This window comes from Oryzias latipes, chromosome 21 (genome assembly GCF_053564925.1).
Source record: "Oryzias latipes strain Hd-rR chromosome 21, Olatipes_Hd-rR_3.1".
NCBI lineage: Eukaryota > Metazoa > Chordata > Actinopteri > Beloniformes > Adrianichthyidae > Oryzias > Oryzias latipes.
Genome location: NC_136257.1, coordinates 20,564,760 through 20,580,488, shown reverse-complemented (window position 1 = coordinate 20,580,488; position 15,729 = coordinate 20,564,760). Strand labels below are relative to the sequence as shown.

General features: G+C 39.7%; 2 protein-coding genes across 6 annotated transcripts in view; one reads left to right on the top strand and one right to left on the bottom strand.

Moving 5' to 3' along the window:
- edar (ectodysplasin A receptor) overlaps positions 1 to 5,909 on the top strand; it is a 35,054-nt gene extending 29,145 nt beyond the window's left edge. For 4 of the 5 annotated variants that reach the window (XM_020712811.3, XM_078939002.1, XM_078939004.1 and 1 more), the window contains 4 exons: positions 648 to 720; positions 2,168 to 2,471; positions 2,562 to 2,625; positions 2,704 to 5,909. In XM_020712811.3, the coding sequence (XP_020568470.1) occupies positions 648 to 720; positions 2,168 to 2,471; positions 2,562 to 2,625; positions 2,704 to 3,089 (827 nt within the window). In that variant the 3' untranslated portion in view covers positions 3,090 to 5,909. 5 annotated transcript variants of the gene reach the window in all.
- A 3,420-nt stretch (positions 5,910 to 9,329) lies between these two features.
- Positions 9,330 to 14,094, bottom strand: LOC144988841 (uncharacterized). Its single transcript, XM_078939875.1, has 5 exons — positions 14,040 to 14,094; positions 13,667 to 13,743; positions 10,431 to 10,458; positions 10,195 to 10,314; positions 9,330 to 9,766 (listed from the first exon to the last, which is right to left on the bottom strand). The coding sequence occupies exons 4-5, from the start codon at positions 10,252 to 10,254 to the stop codon at positions 9,398 to 9,400; spliced, it is 429 nt and encodes a 142-aa protein (XP_078796001.1). The 5' UTR covers positions 10,255 to 10,314; positions 10,431 to 10,458; positions 13,667 to 13,743; positions 14,040 to 14,094; the 3' UTR covers positions 9,330 to 9,397.
- Positions 14,095 to 15,729: the final 1,635 nt, after the last annotated feature.

Sequence of the window (15,729 nt, the reverse complement as noted above, 5' to 3'; positions counted from 1 at the left end):
CCTAACATTTGCGATGCAACAAAAGTGGCGATACATTTTGGAGCCATCCAGCCATGCAGTTTAGAGCCAGATGTTAGCTCGGACATGGAAAACAAAGGAGTACATGGATCTTTTTCTCTGCAAGTGCTTGAATCGGAATAGATACAGATACAAGCTTTTTTCCAACAAAGTTTTTTCGTCTGTTCCAGTTTCACAGCACTTAGAAATACTCAGAAACGAAATTTTTATCTGAATTTTCTTTATATATATCCTCCATCATGACAAAATGCCACAAGAACATGTTCAGAAAACATAATTTTCATTGGAGTGGGTATTTACTTACATGGCCAGGTATCCAACATATTTAGCAATCATCATTTTGACTGTAAATTCTTTCTTTTTTTCCATTCTTTGGTTCCAAAACAGAACATGTTATGGTTTAGAAAAGTCACATCTTGTATATTAGGTGGTTTTAAAATTCCCCAGGTAGGAAAAATTATGTGGGTAGTTTTAGGATCTGTGTGGTCTCATGATGGACTTAAAACCTGTTCAGGGTCTGCCCTGCCTCTAGGGCAACAGCTGGGGTAAATTGCAGTAGCCCCATGACTAATAAAAATAAAAACAAAACAAAAAGAAAATGTTAAGCTGTGAATTCTTTTATTTTACAGACAATGTGGTAATCTTCCCAGAAAAAGAAGAATACGACAAATTAAAAGCCTCTCCTCAGAAGACAGTAAAAAGGTAAGAGAAACCTCCATTTTAGTAAAAGACTCTTGCATGGGTACTGTCTGCTCTTGAATGCTCTTTATGACTGCTTGTGAAGACTTAACACAGCAGAATTTGCCAAAACCAAAATTCCCGCCAAACAAGCATGTACTCATGCTTTCTGGTGTTTTTGCTTTTCTTTTGCTTGAGGGAATCCGGCACTGCGCATACAAACAGTTTGTGTGGTTTATGAAGACACTTTTTCCTCCTATAAAGAAGATAGCTCATTATGTGGGATTGAAACTGACAGAAAGGGGTGGGGGTGGGGTGTAGGTAAGGTAGTAGCAGCATGTCTGGGCCCTGAAGCCGAAAAAACATTGAGACAGACAAAGGACATAGATGTCTGGGTGGATACGGGTGTTTATTCCAAGCTTCACATAAAACCACCACCAGGTGAACGCAGGTCCTCGCAGACAACAAAAGACCAATGCTTTTCTCACCTTCATGTCTGCATACATCTCATCCCTCATGAGAACACAAGGCTGTTTTAGGACGAATGAGTAGAGGGACGTGTGGAAATCTGTGCAGCTGTGTAGCACACAGATTACAGCTTCATGCTCAAATACCTTTATTTTTTTAACAAAACTTAACAAAAGGATGTAAATAAAAGAATAGAAGATGCACACTGACGCAAACGCACAAACTCCTTATCATCAATAGCAGTCAATGGTGCGGTAAAACATGCCAGAATATGTCCAAAGTCTATGTTTGTTGCCAGAGTGGGTGTTGGATGTCGGGGAATCAAAGACATTTTGTGAGTTTGGGTGTGTGTGTTTAAAATTGAGGAGATATCAGAACAATGGCATTCTGTCTGCATCTCTGTCAACAAGGTGCCTTTGCTATAGAAAGGGTCCAGAACAGACAAGAATCAGAGATAAAAAAATAATAATAATAATAATCTCACATAAGATCATGTTGTTAAAGTGGGGTTACTGAAGTCCCTCAGAGGAACTGCTTAAAAAACCAGCAGACATGCCAGCAAAACAGTTTTATCTTGTTCATTCTCCACACATCCTGCTGACTTTGCAAGAACAATCTGTCTTTTGTACACTGGCTGCCACTATTTGGATAAATAACAGCGTTATGGTAGCCGGAGTGGAGTTGTAGTGATTACAAGAAAATAATGGGTTCTCATGTGCAGCTGTACCGCTAAATATAAAGCTGGAGTGTGAGAAAAGCAGCAGCATGGATGAATTTGTCAACACAACTACAATTAACGCAAAAAAACCACCTCCCTCCAAATGGTATACAATCATACAAAGTCTTTCTGCTTTAAAACATCTGAAAACCAAAAAAATATAATTTTTCATTTATGAATGACAATAAAATGGTCAATGACTGAAGATCTTCATTGAATAAGAACTGGTTAAACATTACAGACGTTTACTACTAAATGCTTAAAAGTGTGATCATGTATGTGCAGTGAAAATGATGCATCATCAGAAAATGAGCAGCTGCTCAGCCGCAGCATTGACAGTGACGAGGAGCCGACATCGGATAAACTGAGATCGTCAGAGGCCACCAACCACAACTTGTGTCAAGCTAACGTGGGTTACAAGCCCGACCTCTGCCTGCTCTCTCTGGGCCTCCTGGACCACCGAGTGGTCTGCAATGGCACCCCAGCCTCTGCAGGCAGCCAGGCAAACAACACCCAGGCTCCCAACCACATCACCAGCAGCAACGTCAGCAGCATGAACGCAATCAATAACAACAATAAAACCCCCGGGGTAGGAAGATTTTGAAGACAGTGTTCTTTGCAGGACATGGTTTTGAACTGATCAGAGTTTCTGATCAATGTTTTTCTTGTGACCACACAGATGCTGCAGAGTCGAAGGAAAAAAATCCTAGACTTGTATGCCAGGACTTGCCATGTGACTGAGGGTGAGTAGGGATGATCAGTACAGTTTGAAAGCAGTTAGGATTTTACAAAATACATTTTAAAATCATTCCTTTTTCCAGGTCTCAGCCCCACGGAGCTTCCCTTTGACTGCCTGGAGAAGGCCAGCCGCATGCTAAGCTCCTCCTACAGCAGTGATGCAGCTGTGGTCAAAACCTGGAGACATCTGGCAGAGAGTTTCGGCCTGAAGCGTGACGAGATTGGTGGCATGAGCGACGGCCTTCAGCTATTTGAGAGAGTGAGCACCGCAGGCTACAGCATCCCAGACCTCCTTGCCCGCCTGGTGCAGATTGAGAGGCTGGATGCAGTGGAGTCCCTCTGTGCAGATGTGCTCGGAAGCAATGAGATAGTGGCGCTGGTTGGACGGCAGAGCGTCAACAGTTTCCACAGCCAGTTAGTCTGTCCTTCCCCGTGTACGTCTCCATCCCCGCGCTGTGCCAGTGTCTAAATATTTGGTGGAGCAGAGACTTCAAAGACTTGAATTGGATGAACAGTATCCCACCACATGAAGAATGTTGCTCTCCACAATTCCCTTTTCTTTCAAGAAGTTAATGGACCAAAATGTTTTTTTTTAATTTTTTTTATTTTTTTAATCCAAGCGCTGCAGGATTCAGAGGTTGAAAAGTACCAAAGCTTTAAATTCAAACTACTCTAGTTTGCTATTTTAGCTATATTTTATATAGAGGAGTTACTACTTAGTTTTTGTTTTCTACCACCAGCATGTTATTTTCTTCAAATGATGTGGAATTTAAAAGAAATGTGAGCTGTGTTTTGGACACATGAACAAGTTATATAAACTTTTGTTTACTCTTAAAAAAAATCAGTACTAAGTTAAGTGAAGGTTACAAGACTATGGACACAGTGGACATTATAATTGGATCTGTCACTGGGTCTTCTCACGTTGGATTGCCACCAAACCGTATGTTTCATCTTTCAGTCTCTGAAACCAGATCTTAGTGTCTGTGCAAAAAAAGGAGGATCTGATCCAACCACAGTATTAGTTAACATTAATAACGGTGTCTTTGACTATGTTGTCATCACAGAGAAAAGACAGTAGGAATAAGCCCCCCACTTGTAATTCAACCATCATGGCCACATGGAAATGCTAAAACATCTTTTGGGTCAGCTTTCATCGGGTAAACCCGCCTGTAAACTTTGGACCTTCATCAAAGTTTTTATGCCTTTGGCTGAATCCTTAAAAAGACAAGAACATTTGAGAATATTTCTCGTTTTGAAGGAACTGCAAAGTTATTTGTGAGCGCTTGGTAAAATAACAAGCTAAAGTTTATCACTTGATCAGCATATGTAATGTACAGCAACGTGTGAAAATATGGATGATATTCACTTGCAGTAAGTGAACAAGTTCCAAACCCTATCTAAAAACAACAAAAAAACTAAGTATTATTTTTATAATGTGTGTTTTATGTCTAATCTTTAACAGTGATGGATGAACCCAATGTTCTCTTTGCGTGCTGCCTGAAACCACACTCCACAGTCCATAAGTTTAACAGACACTCTCTAACTCACCAGTAACCATGTTGGTGACCCTCTGAATGCTGCTTACACAAACCATTCCACATCAAGCTTGCCAGTCATTCCCCCTACACCTCAATCTCTGGGGCAGTGCTGCCGCCAGCTATAATTATTGGGCGTGTGGCTCCCCATTAGCCTAATAGGCTATAGTGCTGTGGTTTATGGAATGGGTGGTAAGTGCCTGTGATTTCCAGCACCTTATTAAGCATTTAGGGCCACTTAACCGCTGAAAGCCCAGTGGAAATGCTATAAAACCCTTACTGCGTTAAAATGAGCAGTGCCAGGACAGGAAAGTGACTAACGGCCTCAAGGGTTGCTGAACTGTGAAGACTGAGGTAGCACCAGCAGCTTTTGTGGTCAACTCAGTAATGCTCTGAGAGGACTTAAGTTTCCCTCTCCCTAACAAACAAAACCTGATTGTTCTACCCAAAGTTCTAAAAAAAAACAGCTGAAGTCAGTTAGGCGTTGTGTGCATGGCTTAGAAAATTTGGCTCTAAGACAAAGACGTTTATCTGAGCCATATTTTCACAGAAAATAAATGCATGTGCTATTTTGGTTTGAAAGATGTTTATATAGAGATGATAAAATCATCTGGTCTATAAAAAACTTAAAATGAGGTACTGGTGTGAGCAAACTCTAAAAAACAACATGTTGTATACATTACTATGATATTAATTGGCACAGCTAAAATGCCTAAACAAAAACTGTGAAGGACAGAGTGCTGTCTTGCAACTTTCACTGAAATTAAAGGGTAAGTTGCATCCAGATGTTACTGATTAAAACCTAAATAGCTGCAAGAGTGAGCAGCGCTTACTGCTGATAATTTGGCAGCCGGCTAGAGCTGTGTGATACAATGACAAGGGGTGACACTAACATAAAGGCTGAGAGGACGCCGTTAGTGCCCATCATCCTGAGAAGAATCAAAGACATCTGAGAGAAATTTCTGCTTTCATCCGTCTATAAAAGTAATCAAATCTCGAAATGTACATGCAGAGTTGTTCACACACAGAACTTTACATCATTTTTAGATTTTGAAAGGACCAGATGATTTTGTTCTTAGGTACAATTTAATGATGTGTTTTTACACAACTAATTAACCAAATCTGTTAGTATCTCCAGCTACTAAGCCTCAAGTTTTGTGGGAAGCTTTACCATTTCATTGACTGTGTAGAAATGCTTTTCTTTTTAAGTTGATGGATGCTACTACAATATCATACCATGAACCCTCTGCAGAAATATTTTTCTTTATTGCTGTTTTTTTCTCCCAATTCCAACCTGGGGCTGGTCTCCAGCTCTCATGTTTATTAGGTACATAATTTGGTGTTAGGTCACAAACCCTGTTTGTAAAATATTGTAGACAATTCATTCAAAAAAAAATTGAAGTCCCTAAAGGGAGATAGAAGTACTTTCTGGGTTCTGGTGCACAGAAGAAACCAGTTCTATTAATTTTTTTTACTTATATGCTCCTTTAGGGGCTAAAAATACCAAGAAAACCCTTTTTTTTTTGTATAAACACAAACTGGTGAAGTGAGCTGATATCTTATGAGATGTGCAAAATTTGGTCTGACATTTATGATGCTATGGAACTATACCCATGCTAAACATGAATTACTTACCTCAATAACACATATAGTCCAACTGTTGAAACACACAAAAAATTACATAGTGTAACTGTATATATAAGTTATTTTTTATATAAAGTGTTCTTCAATAAAGATGTATGGTCTAAGTTTTATTGTATGTGAGTTATTATTATGCAGTAGCTGGCTAGTATCATTTTGTGTTTATTAATTTATTTTTATGGGGGAGTAGGAACAAGGGTTAATACATTTTATTTTGATGAACTTGTTCTGAAGATAACACAAAAATAACCTAATTCAGAAGTGAACGATAATAAGTAACAGTAAGTGACTCCCAGTGGCCCATCAGTCATGATGGCTGGTTCATGACTTGGGTCAAACAAATTTAATACTTAAAAATATCAGAGGTGCATGCTGACTGGATGGTTTGTCAGATTAAAGAAAGATTGGATTGGAAAAAGGCTGTAGGACAAGATTAAAGTGCCACGATGTCATTAGGTAATGTAATATTCACCCTAAATGCACTTTTTCTTTTCAGTTGGATGCCACTGCAAGCCATGAGACAGAAAAAAAAAACTGTAGAATTTGATAATCACTTTGAGGTCATGAACATGGCTTCACTTCACATCATCTTTGTCAAATTCCTCCAATTTTGCTGATTAGCCTTATTTTCCACAGCTTTTTTTCTCTTTAAGCTCCTCTTTCATTGAGTCAAAACTAAATCACTGCTTGTTTTATTTAATTAGCATGGATCTGTCTGTTCAAATCTGAGTTATGTTGCTGATTGCAACTACCATGGCATGTACTATCCAGATTTCTTTTGCTAGATGTGCTCCAGCAAATCAAAACCTATATGACCTTTCTGTTCAACTTGTTCTCTTTTTCCTTGTTCTCTCCTTTTTTTGTTCTCTTTATTCTTGTTCTTAAAGTACCTCTCTGATCGTCTTTTGATTTATGTAAAAATAGTCCCCAGTGGTCATTTAATTATACAGTATTATGCTGTTTTTAGGCAAAAAAATAAATAAATAAAAATAACTGTCGTTTCTGCAGAGGGGAAGGAGTTCATTGGACATTTACATCTGAGTTGTGCGGGAGAGTATTGGCACAGAGAAAGCCTGCCCCATTTCCCGTTATCCATCTCAACTATGTCCCATCTTACAACCCCTCCACAACCCCAACCTATCGTTGCTGGTGCAACAAAAAATGCAGGCCTTATTGGAGCTATCCAGGCACACAGTTTTGAGATACATGCCAACTGATTCACAATGATTTGAATAAAAAAATACTCTAAAATGTTATTTTAAGCTGAAGTTTCTTTATATGTGTCCTCCATGATCAGCAACATGCCTGAAGAACATGCTAAAACCACCAAAAACAGGATTTTCAGTGGGGTGGGTCTTTCTTATTTCTACTTCCTGCCATCGTTTCTTACCTTTAGTTTCCGATGCTAAGTTTGACATTTTAATACTTCTATAAAGATTAAGTCCCCCAGGTTTCATTGCTCACTGTGACTAAAATAAAGAATGACAGTTGGAAAAAAAGATAGGAAAAAGAAAAAAAGTTTTTTCCCCCTCATCAGTTCAGTCAGTAGCAAACTCTTGACACTTCTCCCTCCTCTCCTTCTGTGTGGGTGTGTGCATTAAACTAGAATTCCAAAGAACTGAGCTAAGTGATCAGGTGTGTGTGAGGGGCAGAGATCATAAAGCTGCTTTACAAAAGCTCTGGCATTGGAGATGGGCTCTGATGCTGCTGTGAGGTGTTGTGGCAACTTTTGTCTTTGATCATATTTCAAACGCTGAAAAATTGCCCATGAGTAGTCCTTCTTATTTGAATAGCCTGTCTCTGCAAACACACACACACAAACAGTAGGTAGCAATACATGTGTCTTCAGGGTCCGTTTTCACATTTGAAGTATTTGGCATAGCTCTCCTTGACACAAAGAGCATAGAAGCCACAGACAGCCTCTTCAGGGCAAGGAGTGTCAATCAGGGAAGTAATTAAATCTCTGCCAGTCAGCAGTACCATCACTTTCAGCACCTAAGCACACCCTTATTACATTTAGCCACCCATGCAGACACAACAGAATCCGTGAGTTTTTAAAAACTAAGTCTGATCTATCTTTCCTTTGATTTTTTCCACATTCTTGGTGTATCATCTTGAATGCAAAATTAAATATAAATGTTTTCACCAGCTAGAAGTGCAACAAAATAACACCATGTGTGGAAATGGAGCTTACTGACTTTTAAAGTATGATTGTTTGTGAAACTACTAAACTTTTCTTTCTTTGTCCTTTTGTTTTCAATATCCCTCATTGGTGTTCTGCCCAAAAAGGCTTTACATTATTAAGCAGGCTAAATGTTTTCCAGAGGAGCATTCTCCTAATGTCTTTTTTGTATGGAGTTAATTCAGTCTCAATAATCAGAAATGCACACAACCGGTTTTACAAATGCACACGCTCCGATTCACAAATGTCATTTTATGCAAACGTGAAAAATAAATTCGGAAATACACACCCTGTGTTTCACAAACACACAGATTGTGTTTCACACATGCACACTAAATGTTTTACAAATGCACAATAAGTGTTTCTCACAAATGTGCACACTGTGTTTCACAAAAAACATTTTAGAAATTCACAATAAATGTATCAGAAATGCACAGTAAGTGCTTCACAAACATGATTTTTAGGTACACATGTGATGTGAACTCACAGATCATTCGAACTGCAGACTGTGCATTCAAAATCCCGTTCTCGTTTGTGAATCTCCCCGTGTGTGTGAGAGAATTTTCTACGGTGAATATTGAGACTCATCTGACGGAGCGGGTCAACTAATGTCACCATTGGCTAGTGAATCTGTCAATCAAACTCATCGGCAAAGCAGGCGGGTTCGCTTTTAACCAATCGAATGGCCCCTTACACTTTCTCTACGCTTTCTGCGGGTGGCAAAAGCCCCGCCCTTTTTTGATTCTGGACCAGTCGGTCGTTAGCGTGTTAGCCTTAGCATGGCTTGTCGGTTTATTGCCTTCGGTTGTCAAAAATTACTGGCTTGTGCAACTTTTCAGTGGACCTGGAAGCAAGGCAACAGTGGTTGAATGCAGTTGACATTGAATCCATCGAACTCTGTACTGGTCATGAGATTTAAAATGAATGTTTCACTCGGGATCGTTTGTACGTTATTCTCTTAGCTTTCATGCTAGCGTCATTTCAACACTCAGACACGGTTCCCTTCGGTTTTGATCATATGAAGGTGGAGGAGAAAAATCTTCAACTTCCACAGGTTTTGTGGAGAAACTGGCATCACTTTGCTCCGTACCACGCAGTGGGACTACATTACCTCAAGTTCATCTCACTGTCAATCACAGATACCCAATACACCCCCCCTGCTCAGCCCGAAGTCACTTTGCTTGACCTTAATTTTATTTTTTTAATAACTCAAATGTCATTGATTTTATATTGTAACCATATACATATACACCTCTTGGCCAGGTCACCCTTGCAAAAAAGATCCTCATCTCTCTGGGTTTTATAGCTGGTTAAATACTACACAACAAAAGATGGTCATAGAACAACAAAGTGCAAACATTCACCCTTTATTGCAGAGTAAAATTCAGTGAAAACATGGACAGATTAAAACATCAAAATTTAAGCAAATGTGGGATCTCTACTGATTTGAATTTTATTTAAACTGGAACTAATTTTCATAACTTCCTTACATACAATGAAGTCCCTTGAACAATACAGCAGTATTGATTTGAACTCTGTCTTGCTCCCCTCAGTCTCTCTTCTTCTGTATGTAATTATGTCGCCTAAATTAAGTTCTAAACACACTGGACAGTAAAGATGTAGGTCCACTCCCAAACGGTCTGAATTCCACAATGGATTGATGTCGTCTTGCAGTTCCAACATTTGTGGACCCAAAAGAGGACTGTCCCATACCAGGACATTGATCCCAGGATGAGGTTCAGTCATGGATCCACTCTCCTCCCATTCAATCTCTGGAACCAGCATACCCTGACAAAAAAAAAAAAAAAGATACTGTTTATGAACAGCACTGTTTTTTTGTGTTTTAGATTATGTAGGAACAGTGACCGACTAATAATAACTTATATTGTTGCTTGCAGGCAGACCTCATATCTCCATAACTGTTTATAATTTGCAAATAAGTGAACCTTAACAAAGTAGTGACATTAGTACATCTGATGGCTCATAAGGCCATGCATTGTGATGCATTTTGAACTTGCAGATGTGCTATTCTTCCTACAAACAAACAATTTAGGGAAATTGTTTGCACCACACAACAATAATCCTTTTCATTCATTTTCGACGAAAATTCACTGTAGTCATTATGATTTCATGATACTCTTCTTGATACTTTCCACTTTAGTCAAACTGCACACAAATCAGTTGTCCAGTACAGTGAGATTAAATAAAGCATTTACCCGGGGATCAGAAACAGGGTTCTGGGTCAAGCCCAACTGCCACGGCTGATTTGGTGTCATGCTTTGCTCCGTCCTGATTGGATGGCTGTCCCACGCGTCACTAAAGACATCCAAACTGGCCTGAATGCGTGGTAGAAAAATGTAATGGCTGCAGAATACGTGATGTGACTGATATTGAGCAAGTCTTGGTCCTCAGGAGAGAGCAGGATGTTGTAATATAAACCAGTAACACTCACGAAGACATCACACCAGAGGAGCTCAATCCTGTATTTGGAAAAAAGCAAAAAGAAATATTATATTGTCAGATTTATTTTTAATACATCATTCACTTTTATGTATCAGGGCTCCAGACTAACTTTTTTCACTAGGAGCATAGTGGCCCCTAACTGAAAATTTTAGGGGCACAACCAGAAAATTTAGGGTCGCATACCGTAAATCAACATTCTAACCAAATCTACTAATTTCCACTGTATTACAAATAAATACTTTAATAATAGATGCAGAAATTACAATGTGCTGTTTCTAATTCAGTGTCATATTTTATTCTGCACTTTTGAAGATGCAACATGAAGGTAAACTGACATCACCATCGCTGTCACGACAGTACAACTAAGTAAAAATAGTTAAAAAAATACCATGCATTTAGAATAAAAAAAGTTTTTAGTAACAAGTGATTACCGTAGTAACCTTTCGTAATTTCACAGTTTCAAACAATACTTAAATGTATGTAAATATTAGAGGATGGAAATTCATGTTGGTCACACCAAATAGGTTTAGCCAAGATGCACAATAAGCGTGTTTGAGATCACCCAGATGGACGCAACACTGCACAGATCACCTGGTGTGTGACGTATATTTTTGTTTTTGCTCCAACATCACCTGTCAATCAAAACAAAAATATCCCGAGAAAGGGGTGAGAGCAAGACACCAATCAGAGCGAACGCAGCTGGAAATTTAGTATTGAACTGACTAAAAGCTGCCCTACAGACTAGGGTTGTGCCGATGGACGATATCATCGTCCATCGTGATGGGTGACTGACATCCCGATGGAGAGACCACCATCGTGATGCCACGCCCCCGCCACGTTGCGCGTCGACATCATAAGCCGCGGTTACATGTACAAAATATCTTGATGGGATCAATGGTCGGATTGGAATCCAACCGTGTACATGGGCCCAGAAAAATGTTTTCAGAATATAAAAACGTTCACTAAGGTCACAATTTCGGTCGGAATAAATCATTCGCACACGCGCAGTATTCGCACATGCGCAGTTTGAAAACCGGAAGAGGATACAACTTCCGCCGAGCGGCTTTTTTTCCAAACTTTATTGAAGGTAACAATTCAATACAAAACGATAACAGCGGCGAGCAGCTATATACATTGACATGTCAGCTCGGTAAAATACGAGACGATCTTCTAAACGTGCTTTTAATAATGTTACGGTTATTATGAAACACCTGTTCGCTCATCATTTGAATTTTAATCCGTGTGGTCAGTGCTTTTTCTGAACGTAGCCAGGATTAGCAGTATGCTAACACGGGCTAACAACATTAGCTTTGGATGGTGCTGCTTGCTGGCTGCACGTAAACATGTAAGAATAACATCAGCCTTTATTTAGTCGGGACACGACTGGAAACACAAATCCACGTGATTGATTGAATGTTTTCTAAGGACTGAGCGAAATTTCTGCTTTGAAGCTCAAACCGCTGTGTGTGCTGACGATCCGAACTGTGCTCAGACACACGTTTAGATCCGGTTCTGAGTTTTATAGCTCGTACCCCTAGAGCTGCGGGACGGATCGCAGTCTTAAATCTCCCACACATACCGCTCATGTACCCCCCCCCCCCTTCCCATCAAACATAAAGCTGTAAATCCGCCCTCCGCCGGTCCACTTCGCTAGTTAAGTGCAGGAGCGGACCACTTCTTTTCTATTTTGCTTGTTACTTTTTCTGTTAAAGTCACTTCCCTCAGTTTATACTGGATCATCGCGGATTAACCATTAGTTGGGAAATAAAATGAAAAAAGCAAAATAACGAATAGCAGTTATATAAGAACGAAAAATGTAAAAATACCACCCCCCCCCCCCCCCCCCCCCGACGATGTCATCGTCCATCCCGATGGTTGACAGCAAACATCGTCAACGGCCAAATTAGGGGACATCGCCCAACCCTACTACAGACTACAAAACAATGCATTATGGGACATGCGTCCTGATGGGTTTTTTGTAGTTCACTGATCAATTAAAATAATTTAAAATACCAACTGATTAAAAAAAGGCTACATCCATTACAAAACATTAAAATAATTATAAAAGATGTAATATCACAGCTCATACTTAGGGGGAGAGGCATATTAAAACGAAATTGAATGTTAAGGACAACTCCTAATTCCTGGTCTCTTTCAGTCTCGCTGCAGCTTCGACTTCATGCGAGTTTGAGACCCCTGCTGTACACTCTGTCACTGGTACAATAGCTGCAGGTCGGAAGAACGAATCAATAGTTCGCTTGCTCATAGCTCAGACGCACATATCAGGTTGTGATGATATTTGTCTCCGTTTCCTTCCCACGGATGTTTACGCGCGCTCGATTATCTCTAGGCCCCGCCCCTCCACATATTTTAGCCACTTGCAGTGACTTTCCCTATTCTTCTCAGACGCATTGGCCGCCTCAGGCATCACTCAATGAAACGCGAGTGTGTGCTCGCGTGTGCTCGCGTGTGCTCCAGTCTCATGAGTATTCGCGCGAGTGTGTGTGTCTGCCTGCGTGCGTGCGTGTGCGCTCGCGTCTCATTGATGATTTCATCTCTCATTTCATCGATCATTGACGTGCTCCTTTCATGTTTAATGTATAAAAAATACGGAGGGTGGAGGAGGCAAATTTACTGGTAGCACATGTGCGACTGGGTGTAAAATTCAGTCGCACACTCTCAAATTTTGGTCGCAAAATGCGACCAAATGGACGCAGTCTGGAGCCCTGTGTATATATTAAAGCTTCTAAAACTAGGTTCAACTCACCGTTGATTGTGTGTACACTTTTCCCACAATGAACCCGTTTGTGTCAGTTGTACGTACTGTGAGCATTAACTCGGCTATGCCCACATTTTCTCCTCCGTGATCTCCTCTCACCCTGACAATAACATGAAAATCATGTCTCAAACACATAATTACAAATGCATCGCCAATACGGTACACATCAGTTTAAAATGTAATGTTCTTATGTATGATGCCAATAAGTAGAATTTCTAGGTTAAAAAAATTGCAGGAGTGGGTTACATGTATCACTGGGGAAAAAATGAGGTGAGAGAGACTGTTAAGGGGGGGTAAAATGTTATTCATGAGGGGAAAGAGTTTTAGAGTTGCCTTTGTTTATGGAGAGGAGTCTAAAAAAAGTAATTTTATTTTTGTACAAATAACCAAGTACTTATACTGCCTGATATGTGAATAAAATATTTCTTTATGAATGACATGAATACCTCAGAGGAAAGCCATAAACGTTCACAGCGTCACTGAAGAAGGCCAAATGGGTGTCTGCACAGTTGTTGTCTGCTATCTTCTCAGGTACAGGATACATGGAATACAAGTACAAATACTTTCAACTGACAGATGTTTACGGCGGCAAAAATGCTAAATTCCCAATTGACAGGTAAAACAGTAATACAATAGGATGATAAAATATGAAATAGAATAGAAGGGTATTTAATAATCCCTGAGGAAATTTTTTAAAAATGGCCATCTTAAAAAAACATAAACACACATGCATTACAAATAGAAATATCACAAAATAAAAAGATTGATAAAAAAAGGTAAATAATTGGAAAATCAGTGGGTAAAATTAAAAGAAATTACTTGTAAGATCCCCTGCCAGAGAGTTGTATTGCCTGATGGCACGAGGAACAAAAGATTGTCACGCTGTCACGCTTCAGTAATTCCTAGAGAATAAATAAAAAAAACAACAAACATGGATTAGATAATTTAGCTGTCTTATCTTAAATTACATAATTTTCAAATATATGAAAGGGGAATTTTTTTAAAACACTCTTGCTATGATTACTTGAGCTTGTAGTAAAGAACACCTTTAAAAAAATCAGAGACAAGACACTGATCACAGGAAGCCTGTGTGTAATACTTACAGTAACTTCTACTCTAATCACTGTTGACAGCTGATTTCTCCCATCCACCCTTTCTGTGACTACTTATCGACTACAAAACAGCCTAAAAACATAATGTTTGGGATTCTTGTCATTACGTCATTGGAAGTAAAGATACGGGGATTTTAGTGGCTGACACTCTGACACAATCTCACAGGGCTGGTCATCACAATGAATACGGGTTCTAACGTTAGAAACTTAATGAGGCTGCTTTCATTCAACAGACAGTGGATTCATGTCTGTTATATTTAAAAAATGCCGTTTTCATGAATGTCATATGAATTAACTTTGTTGAACATATCCACCCCGTCTTAAAGTCTGGGTTGTGAAAATGCTGTGTCTAACTTTAACCCGGATCGCGTTTACATAAAGGCAGCACACGGAACAACTAGCTAGTTAGCATAGCATAGCATAGCATCAGTGTTTAAACAAATCGCCGTCTCCAAATCAATACTTTTTATTAAACTTTCTTTGCTGCTGTAAATCCGGCATGCTTTTCCCCTTAGTTCCTTATGAATCATGTTAAGAACCTACAGATCATTGGCTGTAGACGCTAGCTTGAACCGACACCGGCTTGAACTTCACTCACACTCACACAGCCACAACTTGCACAGGCTAAGCAAAACAAAGCTAAGCTAATTTGCGGTGGGGGTACTCTGCAAACGACTCGGCTGCAGTGTTCATAAAGCATTCACACATGTCACTTGGCAAAGGAGAACGCTTCAACTTAGTATTCAATAACATTACAGGACGTACAACGAGGGAATGATCAAATAAATGCATTACTTACGGGCTGAGACTGATCCCGTTCAGAAGACCTCTCCGCCATGTTTGCCGCCCGCGTCCTCCCAACTGCTGTGCTGAACAGCTCCCTCCTTCGTCACTTTGAAAGTGAGGAGTGTAAGGGGCCATTCGATTGGTTAAAAGCGAACCCGCCTGCTTTGCCGATGAGTTTGATTGACAGATTCACTAGCCAATGGTGACATTAGTTGACCCGCTCCGTCAGATGAGTCTCAATATTCACCGTAGAAAATTCTCTCACACACGGGGAGATTCACAAACGAGAACGGGATTTTGAATGCACAGTCTGCAGTTCGAATGATCTGTGAGTTCACATCACATGTGTACCTAAAAATCATGTTTGTGAAGCACTTACTGTGCATTTCTGATACATTTATTGTGAATTTCTAAAATGTTTTTTGTGAAACACAGTGTGCACATTTGTGAGAAACACTTATTGTGCATTTGTAAAACATTTAGTGTGCATTTGTGAAACACAATCTGTGTGTTTGTGAAACACAGGGTGTGTATTTCCGAATTTATTTTTCACGTTTGCATAAAATGACATTTGTGAATCGGAGCGTGTGCATTTGTAAAACCGGTTGTGT